Here is a 21,278-nt window from a genome sequence, read left to right as displayed (position 1 = left end):
TATTGAAGATATTTTAGTCATGGATTTGTCCCTTCCAAGCTATTCTCTCCTCCTTCTTGATCCTACAATTAAATCTGCATAATCCTATACATATGACAACTGTCATGACTATCTCTTGCCACAAATTCATCTTTATGTCAGAGGATCAAATCTAAGGAGGCATTACTTTGACTTTCTTTGCTAGTAGAATACAGTAATTTCTGCTATTGTGAATCCTTGACCATTATTCAGGGATCATTTCCAGCAAATCACATCTTCTGAAAGAAAATGTGATATCAATAGATGTTTTTTTCTGCAATTTCTTCCTCCCAAGTCCCCTCAGATTTCTTCCAGTAAAAGTGTAAAATCTGTTGTAAAAACAAGAAGAGATGAAGATATAATTGTCTGGGTGCTGGCTCATTATCCGAAAGTTCATGTCAGGTTTAACATCATCACAGCAGATGAGGACTCACAGGAGAATATTACACGTGGTGAAGATTCTAGGCAAAGTCACCTAAACCGTGGTTCTCTTCCTGAAGGAGACAACAATGAGGCAAAGGACAGACATCCCACAAGCACCTGTAAGGATACTGAATTATAATCCGCTTTGTTAATTGATCTTATATAACTCTTTAAAACTTGAAACTCATAAAAACAGCACTAAGCACCACATTTTTCTATAATAAGCATCGGACCAAATCCTAAGGATCTTATTCTATTTTTTCTCAGACAAAAATTTTCTCAGGCAAAAATTGACTTATTTTATACGTCCCCACCCTTGAAAAGATGTCAAAGCCCTCTTGCAAAGTACTTCTGGAGCAGAAGTGTCATTCCTAGAGAGATGACTTTGTGCAGTGCTTAGTCCAGAAGTGGCAATGGCAACACAATGACATTTAGGGTTTCTTATATTGGCAAACAGGGAGTAAAATTGGCACGCAGAGAGTAAACTTCTTTTTACCTGAGTTGACATTTTAAAAGCCCTATGTTCAGAGTTCCCTAGCTTTTCTGAACTTGTTTCGTCCATCTCTGTTGTGCACCATTTGTAACATTTTAAAGATGGAACTATCAAATGATTTCTTCTGTAAAACACTGTCACCATTTTTGAGAAAGTACTTCTGCAGAAGAGAGTTAAATTCACCACTTCTCCATAGATGCAGGAGGTATTTATCTTAACCGTTGATCTTTATTAGTGCCATATTTTCTGAGTAATGTGACTAGCCTGGTGGTATAAATCTCAACTGTAATTAAACGGTGTATGAGTAAGGTGAATCTCTCCACTGAAATCAGTGACACTTCCTGCTTCAGAAGCTATGTCTTTTGCTGAGTGTTGCTGAGAAAGCCCATGGCACAGTGTTTAACTCATTTCTAGCTGTGAGAGGGGCAATAGCAGGTGAACATTGCAATAAGCATCTTGCACACAAGTGTGTTTGCAAGAAACTGGTTTTATTTTCTGGCCTCAATCACATGATATAGGTCAAGTTTACATAGCAGGGGTGGGAATGCCCTGAGTCCACTGCTTAATGGTCTGAGTGGGATGGAATGCATAAAAAAATCTTTGTTTAAAGTCAGATACTGTTCAAACTTTAAAAAAAATTTTTTTTTTAAATACTGAGTTTGATTTTACTGGCATAGAGTTGTGTGTGTGGAGATGTGTGTGTCCAGTTTTGCAACCTGGTCTTTGACAACATAACTTAAAGGGAGAAAATTATCTAAAAGAACTAAAGGCCAGATCTTGCAGTCCTTACCGAAGTCGGGGCATCTCGCATAAAGACTGCAGTATTTGGCTTTAAAAGTTTAACTTTGGGTTTTTTTTTCTTGGTTTCTTGCTCTTTTGCGGTGGGAATCTTTGTGACTTCATCTGTCTTTGAGCTGATGGGTTTGTGTACAGCACTCTTCACACATACTGTGTGTTCTCTGGGTTTCCTTGCACTAATCTTTTACAACATGCATTGATGCCAGATGCTCCAACCTTTATCTTGTACTCATATTCATTTCAATATTGTCATGTTTATTGGCCAGTTCCTCTTCCCATTTAATTCAGTGCTGAATTTCTATTGATTTCAAAGGGAGCAGGATTAGACCCTTTGTTTTTTGATGCAAGTGTGCACAAATTTTTAACTTCTGTATGTAAGGCTGATATATTGGTACTGTAGTAATTTTGGACTTTTTCCTGACAAGTATATCTCTGTCATCCAGTAGTGATGGTGCAGTGTTTCTGCTATACTTGCAAGGTTTTCATTTCATTATGTGATAAACTAATTAGAAAAAATATGGGATATATTTTGAATTTTTTCACATTGCAGAATATATACTCTCCTGTCTGTTTGTTGGAATTGGTTAGTTGTAATTACAAAACAGTAAGTGAAATGCCACTGTGACTTATAGTGATCTAGTTTTTGAAAGCAGTACAGTTTCAGTGTCATTAACAAAAGATCAGTTAGAGGAACAATCAAATAACAGAAAGGTTGCTGCTATTTGGTCTGCCACTGCTGCTTTTGTAACTTCCTTTGTTCTTTCTACTTTGCTCTGTATTACTGGGAGAAATTCCAGAAAATTCACATTTCCTGATACCAGGATTATGTGAGTGGATAGATGAGAAAACCAGTGATACAGTTGAACAAAGCAGAGGGTCATCTCTATTTACCTCTTGTTTCTCCACTATATACACTAGTAAAAGACAAAGACCAGGTGTAGAGAACAGCAACGAATGGGAATCATATAAGTTAAGGCTCATCAGTGAAGTGCTCTACATTGATTTAACTATTGTCCTAACAGCTGTGGATCGCCACCATTACACACATCATGAAACCACCACCCACGCAAAACCATTTCCCCCCCCATGGTGGCATTCTGTAAATTCCAAGGAACAGCACCCGACAACTGCTAGTAACGGTAAAGAATTTATATCATTTCACCTAAGCAGCTTTGTTTAAAGTCTGTTGCTAATGCTGAGTTGAAGGCAGCATGGAAGTGTAAACCCTGCATATTATATGAAGTGGCAGCCAAACAGCCTTTCTGATACTGTGTTGGCTTCTTATGTGTTCCCTGTTTCTGTTTCCATTAAGAATAACTCTCTCTTTTACATTCACTATGTATTCACCAGAACTAATCTGTTGAGTCTTGAGGTCCTAATCTAGTGCATTTTTATATAGCATGTGCAAAGGGCAAAGCTTATTGGAAAAACACAAGTGAAAACATGGTTACGAGATAGCTAGCTGCTGCAGTGAGAAAAACATTTAAAATGTTCATAATAATAAATATCTTGGCTTTAGAATGTAGTTTATTTTAAAAGCATAGGTGGCATATCTGTAGCAACATAAACTGTTGTTTCTTACTGAGAGAATATATTCTGTTGGTAGCATCACAGGATTAGAATAACAAATATGATTATGTTTACAACTGCGAATTATGTGAAAGGATTTCTTAAGATTTCTTAATTGGAACTGTTACATTGAAGTAGAGAATATATATATTAAATGTACCTGTCCATTATTTTCCTTGATTTCCTAAGTTAATTTTTTAAATGAAGGTATTCTTCCATCAAGCCTGGATTCTCCATTGGCTTGATCCTACACTGAAGTCACCATAATCCTATACTTGTTACATCAAAGTCAGAGCAGAATTAAATTCAAGGACGAATATATGGGTTATACGAATTAAAAATCCTTGATCAGTCACAACTAATTTTTAGCATAAGCCAAGATCTATTAGGCTTTGTTGACAAAGAGCCACACGCAGAACAAGTAGGGCTCTCAGTGACATCTGGGATTGTATATTGATAAAGAAACTTTTCTGGTTGAATGACGTCAGCCATCTCTCAGAGTGATAGGCTTCTACCTACTTTGACTTCCATTGTTAGCATGATGCTTTCTCCTGTTGTGGCTTATTGCTGGAGGAGTTTGTAGTGAGTTCATGCCTGGTGAACAAAACCTGTGATATTAATGGATGTTTTGTAAAAAAAAATTATGTGTGCAGAAGCTATTTCTGTGCATAAAAAAGAAAGGTACCCAATGTTTCTTCTCCTCTTATTAGACATGTACCATTACAAATGAGACCATTGTAAATGGCAGGAGAAATACAAATGAAACTGATATGGGTAATAGTTCGGCAAATGAAAAGTTCATAGTACATTTAACATCATCACAACAGATGTGAACTCACATGACGATGATGCAGATGATGAAGATTCAGCTGAAGAGCCTTTAAAACCAATAGTCTTTCCTGGATGGGACATGAATGATGTCAAGAGCGAGTATCCTCCAAGTACTAGTAAAGAAACTGAAATATATATATGTTTTACTCTATATGGCCTATTCTTTATAACTATATTGCAGAAAGAGCGGTACTGTTTTCAGTAGAATTCAACTCTGGAAAGAGGTCCTTTGGAAGGAATCCACCTGAAAAGCATTTCTAGTGCTGCAAAGTCAGGACAAATTATTATTTGTAGAATGAATAGTGGCCATCGTTGCTCAGAATTGGGAACAAGATGGAACATCTGCATTCTACATATGGGTTTCATAAAAATAATACTATGTCCAGAGAAGTACAAATATTCTGAAGAGGTCCTGAAGTCTGCACAGTTACTGTAGAATTATATGATTTCTACTGATGTGCATACTTGATTGGCATTAGAGATCAAATGGGAGAGGAGTAATTTCCAGTAATTTACATGATGCTCTGTATGAAAAATTATTTCCTTTTCTAAATGTTCATGAGATCTGTATGGAATAATGATAGTTTATGTCTTGCTATTGGAAGACAATATTTTATGCATGGCATCAACTAGAGGAAAAGTTCAATAACTTTTATTAAAAAGTGTTTGTTTCTGAAGTGGATTTTGCTGATGCGTGTGTGTGTGTGTGTGTGTGTGCAGCATGGCTCTTGCTATAGGCCTGGTCTTTGGTAACATCAGCTGCATCAGTATCTCCCTGGAGAAAAAAGCTAAATTAACAGACTCAGTTTTCTTGTGGGACATTTTTTCCCTTTCTCTTATCTGGATGGTTTTTTGTTTGCTTGGTTGGTTGGGTTTTTTTGTTTTTGTCTCTGTTGCTTCATCTGTTCCTGTGCCAGTGTTTGGGTGCCTGTTCCATATATTGGCCCAACTCTGCTTTTAGTCACACTTATGCAGCCCAATGCAGACTACATGGACTTCTGAGGCGTTTGCAAGGACATTTAATTGATCTGGGCCACTATAGCTGAGCATTGTGTATATTGTTGGGACTGGGACTATTGTTATTTCTTGCAACTAATCAGTTACCAAACGCACTGATACCGGAGTTTCATGTCTTTAACCCACACTCGTATTCAGCTTATTGGCATGAGCATATTTATGGGTGAAAGTGTTGATGGATTTTAACTTTGCAAGGAAAAGGTGGCTCAGCACATAAAAAAGATCACCAGTGATTTAATCATTGTCGTAGCAGCTGTGAAGCCCGTTCATGAGGAAACCTCCACCCAACCTCAATGGAATCAATTTGCTGACTCTTGGTGGTGGTGGTCCCACCCTGACCACAAGGAACAGCAACCTACTCAGGAAACAGGGGGTAAAGATCTTTACTATTAAATCATGTGTTTTGTCTACAGTCTGAATAAATAGCAGCACAGAAATACCAGCTTCACAAGAATATCCAGTCACCATGAATTTGTATCTCTGATAGCATATAAATTCTCTCTTTAATCTTAAATTGTGTTTTGAATGGAAAAATACACACCCCATCCTTGGCTATCACCTGTCATATTAGCCAGATGACCCTGGAAGACTTGGTCTTGGCTATGAAGTAGTCATATCTTAAAAGCAAGGAATTCTTTATAAATTAAAGTGATATTTGGACTTCAGAAGTTCTCTTCCTGACACTGTTTGTGACATGCCTGTGATGATTTTTTAGCTTATTTCTAGCTGAAAGGGTAAACATTTTGTTCATTGCTTGAACAAAGAAACAGAAATTGTCTTTTTCAAAATGTACATTGCAGTAAAGGATATAATGTGTTTTTATATTTAGACTTTCACCGTGAAGATGATTTGGAAAGAAGAGAACATTTATAAATGTACTTGAAGTGTATTTTTCTGGGACCCTTTGTTATTCAAGATAAAACTCTTTTGTCCTATCACCTCCACTGTAACCCAAGAGATTTAGGCCTTGCTAAAAACAACACTATATACATCCCTTTAACTTTTATTGACATCGTTCATAGTTCCAGAAACAACTGGCTGTGTTGGTTTTATGTCATCAATTATCCCTGATTTTAGAGGAGCATTTACATGCTCTTGATTAGTTTTTACTCCCATAATCCCATTTCTTGTAGAACACATTGCCTTCTGCTGCTTGGCCAATTGTAGGGGGTAATAATCTACATTCAGAACATTGTAGTTGCTAAGGGAAAGTCTGATGTTACTGAGTGGTTTGCCAGATTGAAAAACGGATGTTTTGTGCATGAGAAAGAAAACCCTGTCCACTTTGCTACATTTCTTTAAGATGAAAGCGCTGACAGTAAAGACAGGAAAAACATAAATCTGAAAATGACGGGGATGATGGTTCAGCAAATGGAAACTTCATAGTACATTTAACATCATTATAACAGATCTCAGCTCACATGATGATGGTGCAGATGGTGAAGACTCAACACAGTATCCCTTAACACCAGTAATTTCCCTTGGAGGGGACAACAGTGATGACAAGGAACAGCACTCTCCAAGTAGCAGTAAGGATAATGAAATAATATCTATTCTTTGCTGTACCACAAATTTAGGCCACAAATCAGCAAAGCACTTATGCACATGCTTAACTTTTAATATGTGCTTAAGTCCCAGGGAATTCAGTGGGAGTAGTCACCCTCTTGAAGTTCAATATATGCTTAAATGCTTACTTGACCAGAAATGGGATTGCCCACATGTGTAAGGTTGAGAACATGTTTAAGTGCTTTACTGAACAGGGGTATTAGATATACTATACTACAGAGTAGACCTCCTGCAAAAGAACATGCCATGGAAAGATGTCCTGTGTCACTTGAACAGCATTGCTGGTGCTCCAGTGTCATTGGAGGGCAAAAGACTTTTTTGTGGCATATTTAGCTGCCACTCTTCAAAATAATGTTTAGAGCTGTAACATTTCTGCTCTGCATCTGTCTTCATTGAAACAATGACCTGTGGTCAGAGTTGTGAACATCTTGTGAAGCTAATGGTCCATTCCAATTCTCCTTTTAGGACATTTTAAAGAAGAACAATGAAATAGTTACGTCTCTTGTGAAAATGTCAGTGTTTCACAGTGTAAGATGAACAGATGCTGACGATACCCATGGTTAACATGATTAGTTAGAAGTTAATAGACTAGTGTTACAGAGAACATAAGAACTATATGTGATCACCTGCATCAACAACCATTTCCCCCTTCAAAGTTTCCATAAGGCATTCATGACAGCAAGCTAATTTATTTCTTAGTGTGCAAGGACAGCATTGTGTGGAAGAAATGCTGGTGGAAGAAAAGTTCAACAACATTATTTTTAAAATGTATTATCTACTTTAATAGTCTTATTATAGTTGGGCTGTTCTTGTAAGACAAAGGTTCTTGCTACACAGACAGATCTTGGGAATATGTGGCTTCTGTCCCATGAAGGGAAAACAATTCTAAACTAACTCCGTTTCCTTTGGGATTTTTCTTGCCTTAAGATCTGGAATTTCCTTTTGCTTCATATCTCTCTGTTCCCATGTTTGGTGTGTGTTCCACATGCTTGGCCAACTCTGCTCTCGCTCTCACTCATGCAAATTGTGTGGGCTTCTTTGGTATTCTATGATGATTTCACAGGCATGCAAGTACCCTGGGCTATAGGAATTGAGCATTTTGGCCTTAAATTTCAAAAGTGACTAGTAATGTGAGGTTTCTCCATTTTTTCAGTGCCAGATTTCGGATACCTTAAAGCAACCTGATTTTCAGAAAGTGCTGAGCACTTGTCCATGCAAACCAGCCCCCTGTAAATTGATACCCAAACTCACTAGACCCTTTTGAAAATTTAGGTCATTATATCTTTTTCTGGACAGACTATTCTCTTTTCTTATACTAGTCTTTACTCATGAATTGATGCCAGTTCTGCGCACACATTCATTTTATTATTGGCATGATTCCACTTTTAGGTGAAGGTGTCTGTAGATGTCAGCTTTGTTGTATGGTTTTGGTGCTGTTACTCATTGAATTTTTCTAGCATTATCTCTCTGTGGTTCAACAACTGCACCTTTAACAGGAAACGTGGGACGTGCCATATTTATAATGTATTTTACTAAGCACTGTAATGAGATCAAATTACATTTTCCCTCTCTATGTTCCTGAATTGGCTAACTGCCTAATTCTCTAATATAGCAAAAGGGATACAATTACAGTTATGTGGATCAATGTAAGTTCTTTAAGTTCATTGGCTACAGTCAAACCTCAATTAAAGGTGCAAGTTGTTGCTTCTGCCTGTTCAGTTACTGCTGCTGCTTTTCCTCTGAAGACCGTGGTACTCTGTAGCAAGAACATACCTTCCAATACCAGGATGACGTGGAAGAAGTGGATTAGAAAATCCATTAACCTATCAACAAACCAGAGTTCCTGCTTGACTCTTCTCCAGTTTCCTTGCAATCTGTATAGTTGTAAAAGAGATATATTGGGTATAGAAAAGAACAGAAGCTGACTATATTATGGGTAGTGGCTGAGCCAGTAAAAAAATCACAAATGATCGAACCATTGTCCTAACAGCTGTGACCTCGCATCATGGTGCACATGAGGAAACTTCCACCCAACATGAGGGGAATCCGTCCCCTGACATTTGGTGGGGGTCCACTACAGATAACAAGGAGCAGCATCCAACCACAGCAACTAACGGTAAATAATATGTCTTTTTAACTACTAGAGTTTGATTAAGATCATCCAATAAGTTAAGTAATAAGTCGCTTTACAATTCCAATAATGGCCTATAGATGTCTGGTAGCTGTTAAACAGCCTTCTTAATGCTCCATAAGGGAGAATAATACTTATTCCTTCAGATTCTACTCTCTTAGAGCAGGACTATATCTGGAAGGCACAAGTCCACATAGGGAAAGAGTGAAGTGACACTGCCCCAATGAGAACACCTGAGTAGTCCCTTCCTGATGAGGTGCATGCCCACTGCTATTCCCGTGCTCTTGATTTAGAAATCTCTCCTTAGCACATCAGTTGTTCACTCCCAGAAACTCTGCAAGTTTTGTGTTCAGTTAACCAGGATTCTATTCTCTTTTTAATTTTGACCCCCATGGTTAGCAGCACACAATGTTTTTTGCCTTAATGGCCCCTTGGTCTGTTATAGATGGGAAAAATTACAGAAATCTCATGCCTGCTAAATAGAATCATGATGTCAACAGATGTCATAATGACCTGAAAACCCAGGGCTTGCTGAGGGTGAGATGACTTTCACTTATTGTGTCATGTCAAAATTACATTGTGGGTTCTTCAGGGAAGGGAGCACTGTTTTATGAGTTTTTGGCACATTTTGGGGTGCTCAAAATTAATGCTATAAATAAGATAAACAATAATAATCATCATCATAAACAGCAATAGATTTTCTTCCACAAAGAATTATATAATATTAGGGTTAGAAGGTCATCTAGTCCAACCCCCTGCTCAAAACAGGACCAATCCCCAGATGGATTTTTGCCCCAGATCCCCAAATGGCCCCCTCAAGGATTGAGCTTGCAGCCCTGGGGTCAGGATGCCAATGCTCAAGCCATTGAGCTATCCCTCCCCCCCAAGGTATTGCTTGCCATGTTCTTTCTTCTTTACTAAATAAATCTCTAAAAAAGCATAGCCTATTATAAAGGCAAGAAAGAGTAAAGATGAGAATTATTTGAGTGATGATGGTGGTGGGTCAGCAAATGAAAAGTTTACAGGAGGTTTAACATCACTGCAACAGATAAGGATTCACAAGAAAATGAAACAGATGATGAAGATTTACTACAAGATCCATTACACTCTGGATGGGACACAAATGATGACACGGAACCGCACTCTCCAGTTACCAGTAAGAGTAATGAATTCTAATAGTTTTATCTAACTTACTATATTTAAAGCAAAATGACATACCTCAGTAAAGAGTGGCATCTGGTGCCATTTGCACAAGTGAGCAAATATGTCACATAGCCCAGATAGCTCAGAAATCTGTCAGGGGCCACCAGAAATGCAGCTATTGTCCATCAGTGTTTATGGATTAAAGGGATGAAACATCCCTGCTGTAAACCTGCGTATTCAGTTATCTACTGTGCAATATTTACAACAATGTAATGATCATCTATCACATAATTAGTTTTCCTGTACTCTCAGTACTTTATGCCATAAACTAGGAGATGAAGCTTTTTTTTGACTGGGAGAAGACAGGATAGTATAGGTGTTGAAAATAAAAAGCTCAGTTATGGTTATCGGTAAATAGTTTTGTTTATTTTAAAGATTGTATCAATATTTATGTTTCTGAACTTGGTTTGGGTGTGTGGAGAGACTTTCTTTTTTAAACAGGGGATTTCATTAGGAATTCAATAAAGAATGCCTAATGGAAAACTCAGTTTGCTTTGGGATTTTGGTTCTCTTCTCTGGCCTGAGTTTTGGGAGTTTCTGGTGGTGGTGGTGTTATTGTTGTTGTTATTATTTTATTTGGCTTCATCTCTCTCTGTGCTGACTACTTACTATATCCTTACTATGCCATCTGCCTTCTGTGATTTCAGTGGTGGTTGAAAAATTTTGTCCCATTGCAACTAAGGGCTGTAATTAGTCTCTGATCACCTTGCATTAACCATTTATAAACTGCATTAATACCAGAGGTCTCTGTCCTTATCTTGTGCTCAGATTCCTCCTACTTTTGGTATTGAACTATTGGTAGATTTTAACTGTTTTGGCTAATGTTGGTGGTGGCATGTTACTTACAGACTTTTTATTGACTGCACAGCTCTCTGGCTCAACAACAGAAAGTTTCACACTAATCTGGGCACAGTCTTAGCACTTGGCAAGGATGCATTATACCAATTCAAATCCTTCATGTTATTTGATGCAGCATCATCCTTCAAACTTGAGTTAGAGGGCCAAGTTGTTACAACTGCTATATTAGGTATGTCCAGGGCTGGCTCTAGCGTTTTTGCTGCCCCAAGCGGCAAAAAAAAAAAAAAAAAAAAAAAAAGCTGTGATTGGCGGCACTTCGGGGGCAGCTCTACTGCTGCCGCTTTCGAAGAGCCGGACGTGCCGCTCCCTTCCATGGGCCGCCCCAGGCACCTGCTTGCTGCGCTGGTGCCTGGAGCCGGCCCTGGGCTCTGCCACTGTTTCGGCTATGGTTTATTCTTCTGTTGCTATTGTTTTTCCCAATATCACTGGGAAACTTCATAGCAAGATAACAGCTCCTGAACAGTAGTGTGATGTAAATGGATGGATAAGAAAACTAGTGATACTACAGTAAAATCTATGCATCCATCTTTAATGCTCTTCTTCTACACTATGTATATCCATAATATATTACTGATGTATAGGAAAGAAAAGCAAATGGCTAATGAAGTGTGGATGGTGGCTCAGCAAATATACATATCCCCATTGAGACATCCATTGTCCTAGCAGCTGCGGATTCCCAACATGCTGCAGTTCTGAAAACCTCCACACCATATACCTGGAATCCTTCATTTAACTCTTGGTGGTCCAATACAGATCACAAGAAGCAGGGTCTCACCACTGCCAGCAGGGGTAAAGAATTTAAATAATTTCATATAAAACTCAGCTTTATGATGGAATTCCTGGAAGTACAAGAACTACACTGATGTTATGGGGCAGCCAATCAACATTCCCAATGCTTACCAGAGTGCCTGGTATTTTCCTACTGCCTACTTCTAATGGACATAAGCACCTCTATATCATGTGGGTTATACCCATTTGGGTTAGCATCTAATCTAATCTAATCTAATCTAATCTATCCATCTTTCCCCATATCCCTGGGATACTGTATGCCTCTTGAACACTTGTGTAATGCCCTAAGTGGATTTCCACATGTAAAAATCAGCTACCATGTTGAAAAAAATCCTCTTACATCTCCATTATCAAACATCTGATGTAAAATCAATAAAAACAAATGGTGAGAAAAATGTGGTTGGTGGCTCAGAAAACAAAATATTTGCAATTATCCAAACAAATATGGGCTGACCATCACCACCGATATTCTTCTCAGCCAAATCCTGGACAATTATGAAGATCTTGTTGGTTAGGATTAAACCAGAGGGCACCTTTTACTCTTTTCTTCTATCCATTGCACATACATAACTAACAGCTTGTTGCAGAAATAACTGGGACAGGCGTTCAGAATAATGTGTATGGCAGCTCAGCAAATTTTAAGTTCACAATCTATTTCAAACATACTCTAAGCAGATGTGGATTCCCATGGTGATCCTAAGCGTATAGAATCAACCCAAGATCCTTTGTTACATAATGTTTATTTTGGAATGGACAAAGATGAGGACAAGTATCCCACAAACACTACTGTGGATAGTGTGAAGCCTGCACTTTTCCCTGCAAAGGAAAGAGATCATTCTTCTTCAAGTGTGACTGTGAATAATGAAATAGGACGCAACACATATACTCCTACAGGTATCAGTAAGAATAATGAACTGTAATCATTTTATCTCATTGTAGGCCAAACTCTGGGCCCAGATTCTCAGCTGATGCTAATTGGCATAGCTTCATTGACCATGATGGAGTTATGCAAGTTTGCACCAGTTCAGGGTCTAGTCCCTAGTGTCCATTATTGCAAAGTGAACTTTTTTGTCAAAGAGACTTTTGCCAGAGTAAGGACTGACTATCAACAGATTAAAGACCTAAGGACTTGGTCCATTAGTAGCAGAGACGCTGTTACTTTCACATTCAAATCCTTATACTATATGTTGTTTAAAGTTTATTGCTAAATTTGAATGAGGGAAGTACTCAGATTCATTAGCAGAATTTTGGCCTCTAGAATCAGGTTTTGAATTGGCCTATTTGGTGTTCCTGGTGGTGCTATGCCAACTCTTGGCATATGTCTTTCAGTAACAGTAACTTCAGAGTCTGAAAATTCTTACAGGTGTTCAGAAAAGAGAGTAGAGGGAAATGTTACTGCCTAATTCCTGAGAGTCTGGAAAAACTCCACGTTCTGTGTTCTTAGATACAACTGAACCTATTTGGGTTGTGGCTTTTATACACTCTTTCAAAAATTTGATTGATGAATTTCAAAAAGCTAATTCTCAAGATAATTTGGTGTCAGAGTCTCAGCTGAAGTGTCAATAGAAAAGTAACCACCAGGTCCTATGCTGTAAGTGTATACCTAGTCCCTTATTCCATCACCACTGTTATTAACTTAGAAGCAATAACCAAATGAATTTCAATGGTCATCAAAAAGGAGGCACTTTCTGCATCTCTCAATATGTTCCCCTACCTCAGAAATGGTTTCTTTGGCTAATTATACATGAAATGCCCATCATCTGACAGCTTGTTCTAGGCTGTGAGAAGGTTGGCATCATATGGATGGCATCAAGTGAAACAGTATGCATTTGATAATACTTTAAATATGGAGTTGTTTGCTATATTTTTTATTGTATTATTTCAGTTAGTTTTAATTAGTGATGGTTGTATGTTTTGAAAATGCCTCTTCTATGGGGTCTTGATTGCTGACAACATTGTGCTGGCTTAGAGAATGAAGTGAGAAAAAAATCTAAAATAACCAAAAATACACACTTTGCTGTGTGATTTGTTTTTGTGCTGCTTTCTTGACTCAAGGTTTTGCTTGATGGGATCTTTTGTTGTTGGAATTTCTCTGATGTGGTTTTCCTGCTTATTTCTTTCTGTTGCTGATTGGGTACCTAACTGTATCCGGTGCAGCAGACTTTTATTTTTCAGTGGAAATGATTTACAAAATGGCTTTGTAAAGTGCCTTCTACTTTTATTCTGCAAGCACATTAAACATGCTGTTGCAAGTGAAATTGCTGGTGGTTTATAATTTTGGAGGATAAAATTGATATGGTGGCGGTACTTGTGGACTTTTCTGGGTGCTTTTCTCTGTAGATAAAGAATGGCATGCTTAATAAAGTGTAGGATACTTTCCATATTGCTTCAAGGGTTGGTTTATTTGTCTGTATCATCAACTACGAATAAAACTAGACTTTCAAATCTTCCCTCTTTTCCCACAATGCCTCAGCAAAATAACCTCTTTGTGTAGCACAAATATGAGCACCTGTATGATAGTGAAACCGGTACAAAGAAAAATCAGAAAGTTGTTGGCCACATCAACTTTTACGGATCCATGTCAGGGTCCTGTAAATATATGATTGAGATGAAGGTGATACTGCAGAACAATAAATAGGGCTTTACTCCTATAAGGTGCATTAAAGAGACAAGAACTGAAAGTAAAGATAACGGTGTAAGTGGTTCTGCAGATATTAAGTTCAAAATTGATTCAACCATTTTTATAGCAGTTGTGGTCTCCAATGAAGATGCCAAAAATGAAGACGCAACCCAAGATCCTTTGTTGCATAATGTTTATCTTGGTGTGGAAAAAGATGAGGACAAGTATCCCATAAACACTACTGTGGATAGTGTGAAGCCTGCACATTTCCCTGTAAAGGAAAGAGATCATTCTTCTTCAAGTGTGACTGTGAATAATGAAATAGAACGCAACACATATACTCCTACAGGTATCAGTAAAAATAATGAACTATAATCATTTTATCTGTTTGTAGGCCAAACTCTGGGCCCAGATTCTCAGCTGATGCTAATTGGCATAGCTTCATTGACCATGATGGAGTGATGCAAGTTCACACCAGTTGAGGGTCTAATCCCTAGTGTCCATTATTGCAAAGTGAACTTTTTTGTCAAAGAGACTTTTGCCAGAGTAAGGACTGACTATCAACAGATTAAAGACCTAAGCACTTGGTCCATTAGTAGCAGAGATGCTGTTAGTTTCACATTCAGATCCTTATACTATAAGATGTTATTTAAAGTTTATTGCTAAATTTGAGTGAGGGAAGTACTCAGATTCATTAGCAGAATTTTGGCCTCTAGAATCGGGTTTTGAATTGGCCTATTTGGTGTTCCTGGTGGTGCTATGCCAACTCTTGGCATATGTCTTTCAGTAACAGTAACTTCAGAGTCTGAAAATTCTTACAGGTGTTCAGAAAAGAGAGTAGAGGGAAAAGTTACTGCCTAACACCTGGGAGACTGAAAAAACACCACGTTCTGTGTTCTTAGATACAACTGAACCTATTTGGGTTGTGGCTTTTGTATACTTTTTCGAAAATTTGATTGATGAATTTCAAAAAGCTAATTCTCAAGATAATTCAGTGTCAGAATCCCAGCTGCAGTGTCAATAGAAAAGTAACCACCAGGTCCTATGTTGTGAGTGTATACTTAGTCCCTTATTCTATCACCACTATTATTAGCTTGGAAGCAATAACAAAATGAATCTCAAGGATCATCAAAAAGGAAGCACTTTCTGCATCTCTCAATAAGTTCCCCTTCCTCAGAAATGGTTTCTTTGGCTAATTATACATGAAATGCCCATCATCTGATAGCTTGTTCTAGGCTGTGAGAAGGTTGGCATCATATGGATGGCATCAAGTGAAACAGTGTGCATTTGATAATACTTTAAAGATGGAGTTGTGTGCTATATTTTTTACTGTATTATTACAGTTAGTTTTAATTATTGAAGGTTGTATGTTTGGAAAATGCCTCTTCTATAGGGTCTTGATTGCTAACAACATTGTGCTGGCTTATAGAGTGAAGTGAGAAAAAAAATCTAAAATAACCAAAAATACACACTTTGCTGTGTGATTTGTTTGTGTGCTGCTTTCTTGACTCAAGGTTTTGCTTGATGGGATCTTTTGTTGTTGGAATTTCTCTGTGTGATTTTCCTGCTTATTTCTTTCTGTTGCTGATTGGGTACCTAACTGCATCCGGTGGTGGACTTCTATTTTTCAGTGGAAATGATTTACAAAATGGCTTTGTAAAGTGCCTTCCAGCTTTATTCTGCAATCACATTGAACTTACTAAAAAGAACAGGAGTACTTGTGGCACCTTAAAGACTAACACATTTATTTTAGCATGAGCCTGTTGCAATCATGTTTCCTGGTGAAATTGTTGGAGTTTTATAATTTTGGAGGATAAAGTTGATATGGTGGTGGTACGTATGGACTTTTCTGGGTGCTTTTCTCTGTTGTTCAAGAATGGCATGCTTAATAAGGTGTAGAATACTTTCTTTATTGCCTCAAGGATTGGTTTATTTGTCTGTATCATCAACTATGGATAAAACTATGATGTAGATTTTCAAATCTTCCCTCTTTTCCCACAATGCCTCAGCAAAATATCCTCTCTGTGTAGCACTAATATGAGCAACCTCTATGACCGTGAAACCGGTACAATGAAAAATCAGAAAGTTGTTGGCCACATCAACTTTTACGGATCCATGTCAGGGTCCTGTAAATGTATGATTGAGATGACGGTGATACTGTAGAACAATAAATAGGGCTTTACTCCTACAAAGTGCATTAAAGAGACAAGAACTGAAAGTAAAGGTAACGGTGTAAGTGGTTCTGCAAATATTAAGTTCAAAATTGATTCAACCATTTTTATAGCAGTTCTGGTCTCCAATGAAGGTGCCAAAAATGAAGACGCAACCCAAGACCCTTTGTTGCATAATGTTTATCTTGGAATGGACAAAGATGAGGACAAGTATCTCACAAACACTACTGTGGATAGTGTGAAGCCTGCACATTTCCCTGTAAAGGAAAGAGATCATTCTTCTTCAAGTGTGACTGTGAATAGTGAAATAGGACGCAACACATATACTCCTACAGGTATCAGTAAGAATAATGAACTGTAATCATTTTATCTCCTTGTAGGCCAAACTCTGGGCCCAGATTCTCAGCTGGTGCTAATTGGCATAGCTTCATTGACCATGATGGAGTTATACAAGTTCACACCAGTTCAGGGTCTAGTCCCTAGTGTCCATTATTGCAAAGTGAACTTTTTTGTCAAAGAGACTTTTGCCAGAGTAAGGACTGACTATCAACAGATTAAAGACCTAAACACTTGGTCCATTAGTAGCAGAGACGCTGTTAGTTTCACATTCAGATCCTTATACTATAAGATGTTATTTAAAGTTTATTGCTAAATTTGAGTGAGGGAAGTACTCAGATTCATTAGCAGAATTTTGGCCTCTAGAATCGGGTTTTGAATTGGCCTATTTGGTGTTCCTGGTGGTGCTATGCCAACTCTTGGCATATGTCTTTCAGTAACAGTAACTTCAGAGTCTGAAAATTCTTACAGGTGTTCAGAAAAGAGAGTAGAGGGAAATGTTACTGCCTAATTCCTGAGAGTCTGGAAAAACTCCACGTTCTGTGATCTTAGATACAACTGAACCTATTGGGTTGTGGCTTTTATACACTCTTTCAAAAATTTGATTGATGAATTTCAAAAAGCTAATTCTCAAGATAATTCAGTGTCAGAGTCTCAGCTGCAGTGTCAATAGAAAAGTAACCACCAGGTCCTATGTTGTAAGTGTATACCTAGTCCCTTATTCTATCACCACTGTTTTTAGCTTGGAAACAATAATCAAAAAAATCTCAAAGATCATCAAAAAGGAGGCACCTTCTACATCTATCAATATGTTCCCCTTCCTCAGAAATGGTTTCTTTGGCTAATTATACATGAAATGCCCATCATCTGATAGCTTCTGCTAGGCTGTGAGAAGGTTGGCATTATATGGATGGCATCAAGTGAAACAGTGTGCATTTGATAATACTTTAAATATGGAGTTGTGTGCTATATTTTTAATGTATTATTAAAGTTAGTTGTAATAAGTGAAGGTTGTGTGTTTGGAAAATGCTTCCTCTATGGGGTCTTGATTGCTGACAACATTGTGCTGGCTTAGAGAGTGAAGTGAGAAAAAATCTAAAATAACCAAAAATACACATTTTGCTGTGTGATTTGTTTGTGTGCTGTTTTCTTGACTCAAAGTTATGCTTGATGGGATCTTTTGTTGTTGGAATTTCTCTGTGTGATTTTCCTGCTTATTTCTTTCTGCTGCTTATTCGGTATTTAACTTTATCTGGTGCAGCGGACTTTTATTTTTCAGTGGAAATGATTTACAAAATGTCTTTGTAAAGTGCCTTTTACTTTTATTCTGCCATCACATTGAATTTGCTGTTGCAATCATGTTTTCTAGTGAAATTGTTGGAGTTTTATAATGTTGGAGGATAAAATTGATATGGTGGTGGTACTCATGGACTTTTCTGGGTGCTTTTCTCTGTAGTTCAACAATAGCATGCTTAATAAGGTGTAGGACACTTTCTCTATTGCCTCAATAATTGGTTAATTTGTCTGTATCGTCAACTATGAATAAAACTTTGATGTAGATTTTCAAATCTTCCCTCTTTTCCCACAATGCCTCAGCAAAATAACCTCTTTGTGTAGCACAAATATGAGCACCTGTATGATAGTGAAACCGGTACAAAGAAAAATCAGAAAGTTGTTGGCCACATCCACTTTTATGGACCCATGTCAGGGTCCTGTAAATGTATGATTGAGATGGTGGTGATACTGTAGAACAATAAATAGGGCTTTACTCCTCTAAGATGCTTTAAAGAAACAAGAACTGAAAGTAAAGGTAACGGTGTAAGTGGTTCTGCAGATATTAAGTTCAAAATTGATTCAACCATTTTCATATCAGTTGTGGTCTCCAATGAAGGTGCCAAAAATGAAGACCCAACCCAAGATCCACTGCTGAATGGGGCTCATCCTGGATGGAGCGATAAAGTCAAGTATTCTACAAATACTACTAGGAATGATGTATTACCTGGAGTTATTCCTTCACATGGAAGTGAACATTCAACTACAGGTATCAGTAATTAAGTGAGATCTTGAGAATGCTTTTTCTCTGGCATTAAATATTATTTCTGTTTAATGAACTCAGAGGCTAAAGGCCAATATGTTTATTAGGTGAGGATACTGTGTTACTCCAAAGTGAACAGGAAGAATTGTTTAGGTGTTGCTACACAGTAATTAAATAGTTCTGAGTTATAATTAGGTTTAAATACAGATGGGTCTGAACTGCAGAGTTTGGAAGGTTTCAGATACATTGCTCCATTTCATTCCATTAAAGAGAGACACCCAAATCCACGAAGTTTGGATCCAGAACCAACCCTCTGTTTCTATTTATTCACTGTTTTAGGGACAGTTGGTATCAGATAAGCACTATATTTTTATGGGGATTTTGCAGAGCCTCCTCCTTCCCTCTCTTCCCCCATCTTACCAACTGGAAGTTTCGGGATTGATTGTGACTCACGCAGTCTGGCATACTGAGAGACTGTGCATGCTGCACCATCCATTTGGATGTACATGAGATGCCTCTAATATCCTGATAGCTTCCTTTTTGGTTGTGAGATAGTAAAGTTGCTTTTTTCTGGCAGTGAGGTATTATGTGGGTGGCATCAGGTTGGACAACTACTAGTACAATAAACTTTACAGTAAGGATTTGTGTGTCGAGGTTTTATTTTGTAAATATTTTAAAGCTGTTTTATTCTTAGATTTTAAGGCCAGAAAAGACTGTTATGAACAGCTGCTCCTTCCTTCGGCATAACACAGGACATAGAATTTAGCTCAGTAATTCCTGCATCGATCCCATAATATCAGGGTAAATTAGTACAGCATTAGTCAGTGAAGTTTGTTTGAGTGTAAAACGGCCTTCTCTATGAGCATTCTCTATGCTTGCAATGTGGACCTTGTTTAAGAATTGAAAGAATAAATACCACCGTCTCTAAATAAACAAATAAATAAAATCCACACTTTCTTGGGTTTAGTTGGTGTACTTTTCTCTTGCTGTCGCTTTGTGCTGATGGTTATTGCTTACTGCAAAGGGTTGTCTATATCTTTTCATCTTCTGATTATGGGCCCTTATTTAACCATGAGTGTTTCACTCATGGAATGCACTGATATCAAAGGCAATATTCTTAGACTGTGTTCTAAGTCATCCTAATCTTACATGCATCATGTTTGCCAGTGTGTTTTCTGAAAGGCTTTTAACTTTGAAGGGTAAATCTGGTGTGGTGGCAGTGTTTCAAGACATTTCTGACTGCATCTCCTATGTCTAAACAACAGCACCTTGAATAGTGAACAAGACAATTCATTTACTGTGTCAGCTGACATTTTAATACAGCACAGAATATCAATACAAATATATTTTTCAACTTCAAATGTATATACACAAGTACGCCAAATATCGAACCATAGTATCCTATCCCATTCTCACAAACAAAGGCAACTTTCTCTGCAGCTTGAGGTCTTTAAACGACAATTTGAGGACTTCAATAACTCAGACATAGGTTAGGGTTTTGTTACAGGAGTGGGTGGGTGAGATTCTGTGGCCTGCATTGTGCAGGAGGTCAGACTAGATGATCATAATAGTCCCTTCTGACTTTAAAGTCTATGAGTCTATGAACTTACCTGGAGCCAAATCTATAATTATTCAGAGAAGTAGAGTAAATGGTGGATTCTCTGTAACTTGAAGTCTTTAAATCAAGATTTCATAGAATCATAGAATCCTAGACTTTAAGGTCAGAATGGACCATTATGATCATCTAGTCTGACCTCCTGCACAATGCAGGCCACAGAATCTCACCCACTCCTGTATCAAACCTGTGTCTGAGCCATTGAAGTCTTCAAATCATGGTTTAAAGACTTCAAGATGCAGAGAATCTTCCAGCAAATGATCCGTGCCTCACGCTGCAGAGGAAGGTGAAAATCCCCAGGGCCTCTGCCAATCTGCCCTGGAAGAAAATTCCTTCCTGACCCCAAATATGGTGATCGGCTAAACCCTGAGCATGTGGGCAAGACTCACCAGCCAGACCCCCAGGAAAGAATTCTCTGTAATAACTCAGATTTGAGGACTTCAGTAACTCAGCCAGAGTTTATGGGCCAATTACAGGTATGGGTGGGTGAGGTCCTGTTGGCTGTGATGGGCAGGAGTTGGTCCCCTCTGGCATTAGAGTCTATGAGGTACTATCTAAAAAAAATTATAATTTCCACCTGTATGAATCCAGAAGCCACAGACTCTGCCTATTAATTGGCATCTATCAAAGATGAGTGAGAGAGGTACAAGTAGTTGCTGTTACTTGTTCTGTCACTGCTGCAACTATGACCTTTTCTGCTATTGCCATCTTTCATTGGGACAATCTCCAACAACCTTAAAGCTTGTTACTTGTATTGTTGTAGCACTTAGAGCCCCCAATCCCTCCCTAGTTTAAAGTCTATTGA

The 21,278-nt window shown here is 38.0% G+C and overlaps 1 protein-coding gene and 1 long non-coding RNA gene across 3 annotated transcripts in view; one reads left to right on the top strand and one right to left on the bottom strand.

Moving 5' to 3' along the window:
* Positions 1 to 21,278, top strand: part of CD44 (CD44 molecule (Indian blood group)) — a 104,174-nt gene that overhangs the window by 59,996 nt on the left and 22,900 nt on the right. Inside the window, exons 8-14 of one of the 2 annotated variants that reach the window (XM_045016590.1) lie at positions 6,559 to 6,678; positions 8,706 to 8,831; positions 9,895 to 10,002; positions 12,372 to 12,590; positions 14,444 to 14,665; positions 16,604 to 16,822; positions 18,697 to 18,864. In XM_045016590.1, coding sequence (XP_044872525.1) covers positions 6,559 to 6,678; positions 8,706 to 8,831; positions 9,895 to 10,002; positions 12,372 to 12,590; positions 14,444 to 14,665; positions 16,604 to 16,822; positions 18,697 to 18,864 — 1,182 coding nt within the window. The remainder of the gene's footprint in view (positions 1 to 6,558; positions 6,679 to 8,705; positions 8,832 to 9,894; positions 10,003 to 12,371; positions 12,591 to 14,443; positions 14,666 to 16,603; positions 16,823 to 18,696; positions 18,865 to 21,278) is intronic. The other variant, XM_045016591.1, reaches the window with a different exon arrangement.
* LOC123370230 lies at positions 471 to 20,521 on the bottom strand. Its single transcript, XR_006579314.1, has 4 exons — positions 20,469 to 20,521; positions 8,489 to 8,589; positions 4,141 to 4,257; positions 471 to 558 (listed from the first exon to the last, which is right to left on the bottom strand). It is a non-coding gene; the product is annotated as an uncharacterized LOC123370230 (long non-coding RNA).

Source organism: Mauremys mutica, chromosome 4, assembly GCF_020497125.1.
Source record: "Mauremys mutica isolate MM-2020 ecotype Southern chromosome 4, ASM2049712v1, whole genome shotgun sequence".
Lineage (NCBI taxonomy): Eukaryota > Metazoa > Chordata > Testudines > Geoemydidae > Mauremys > Mauremys mutica.
The sequence above is the reverse complement of the archived record's forward strand: the minus strand, read 5'-3'. Positions and strand labels throughout refer to the sequence as shown.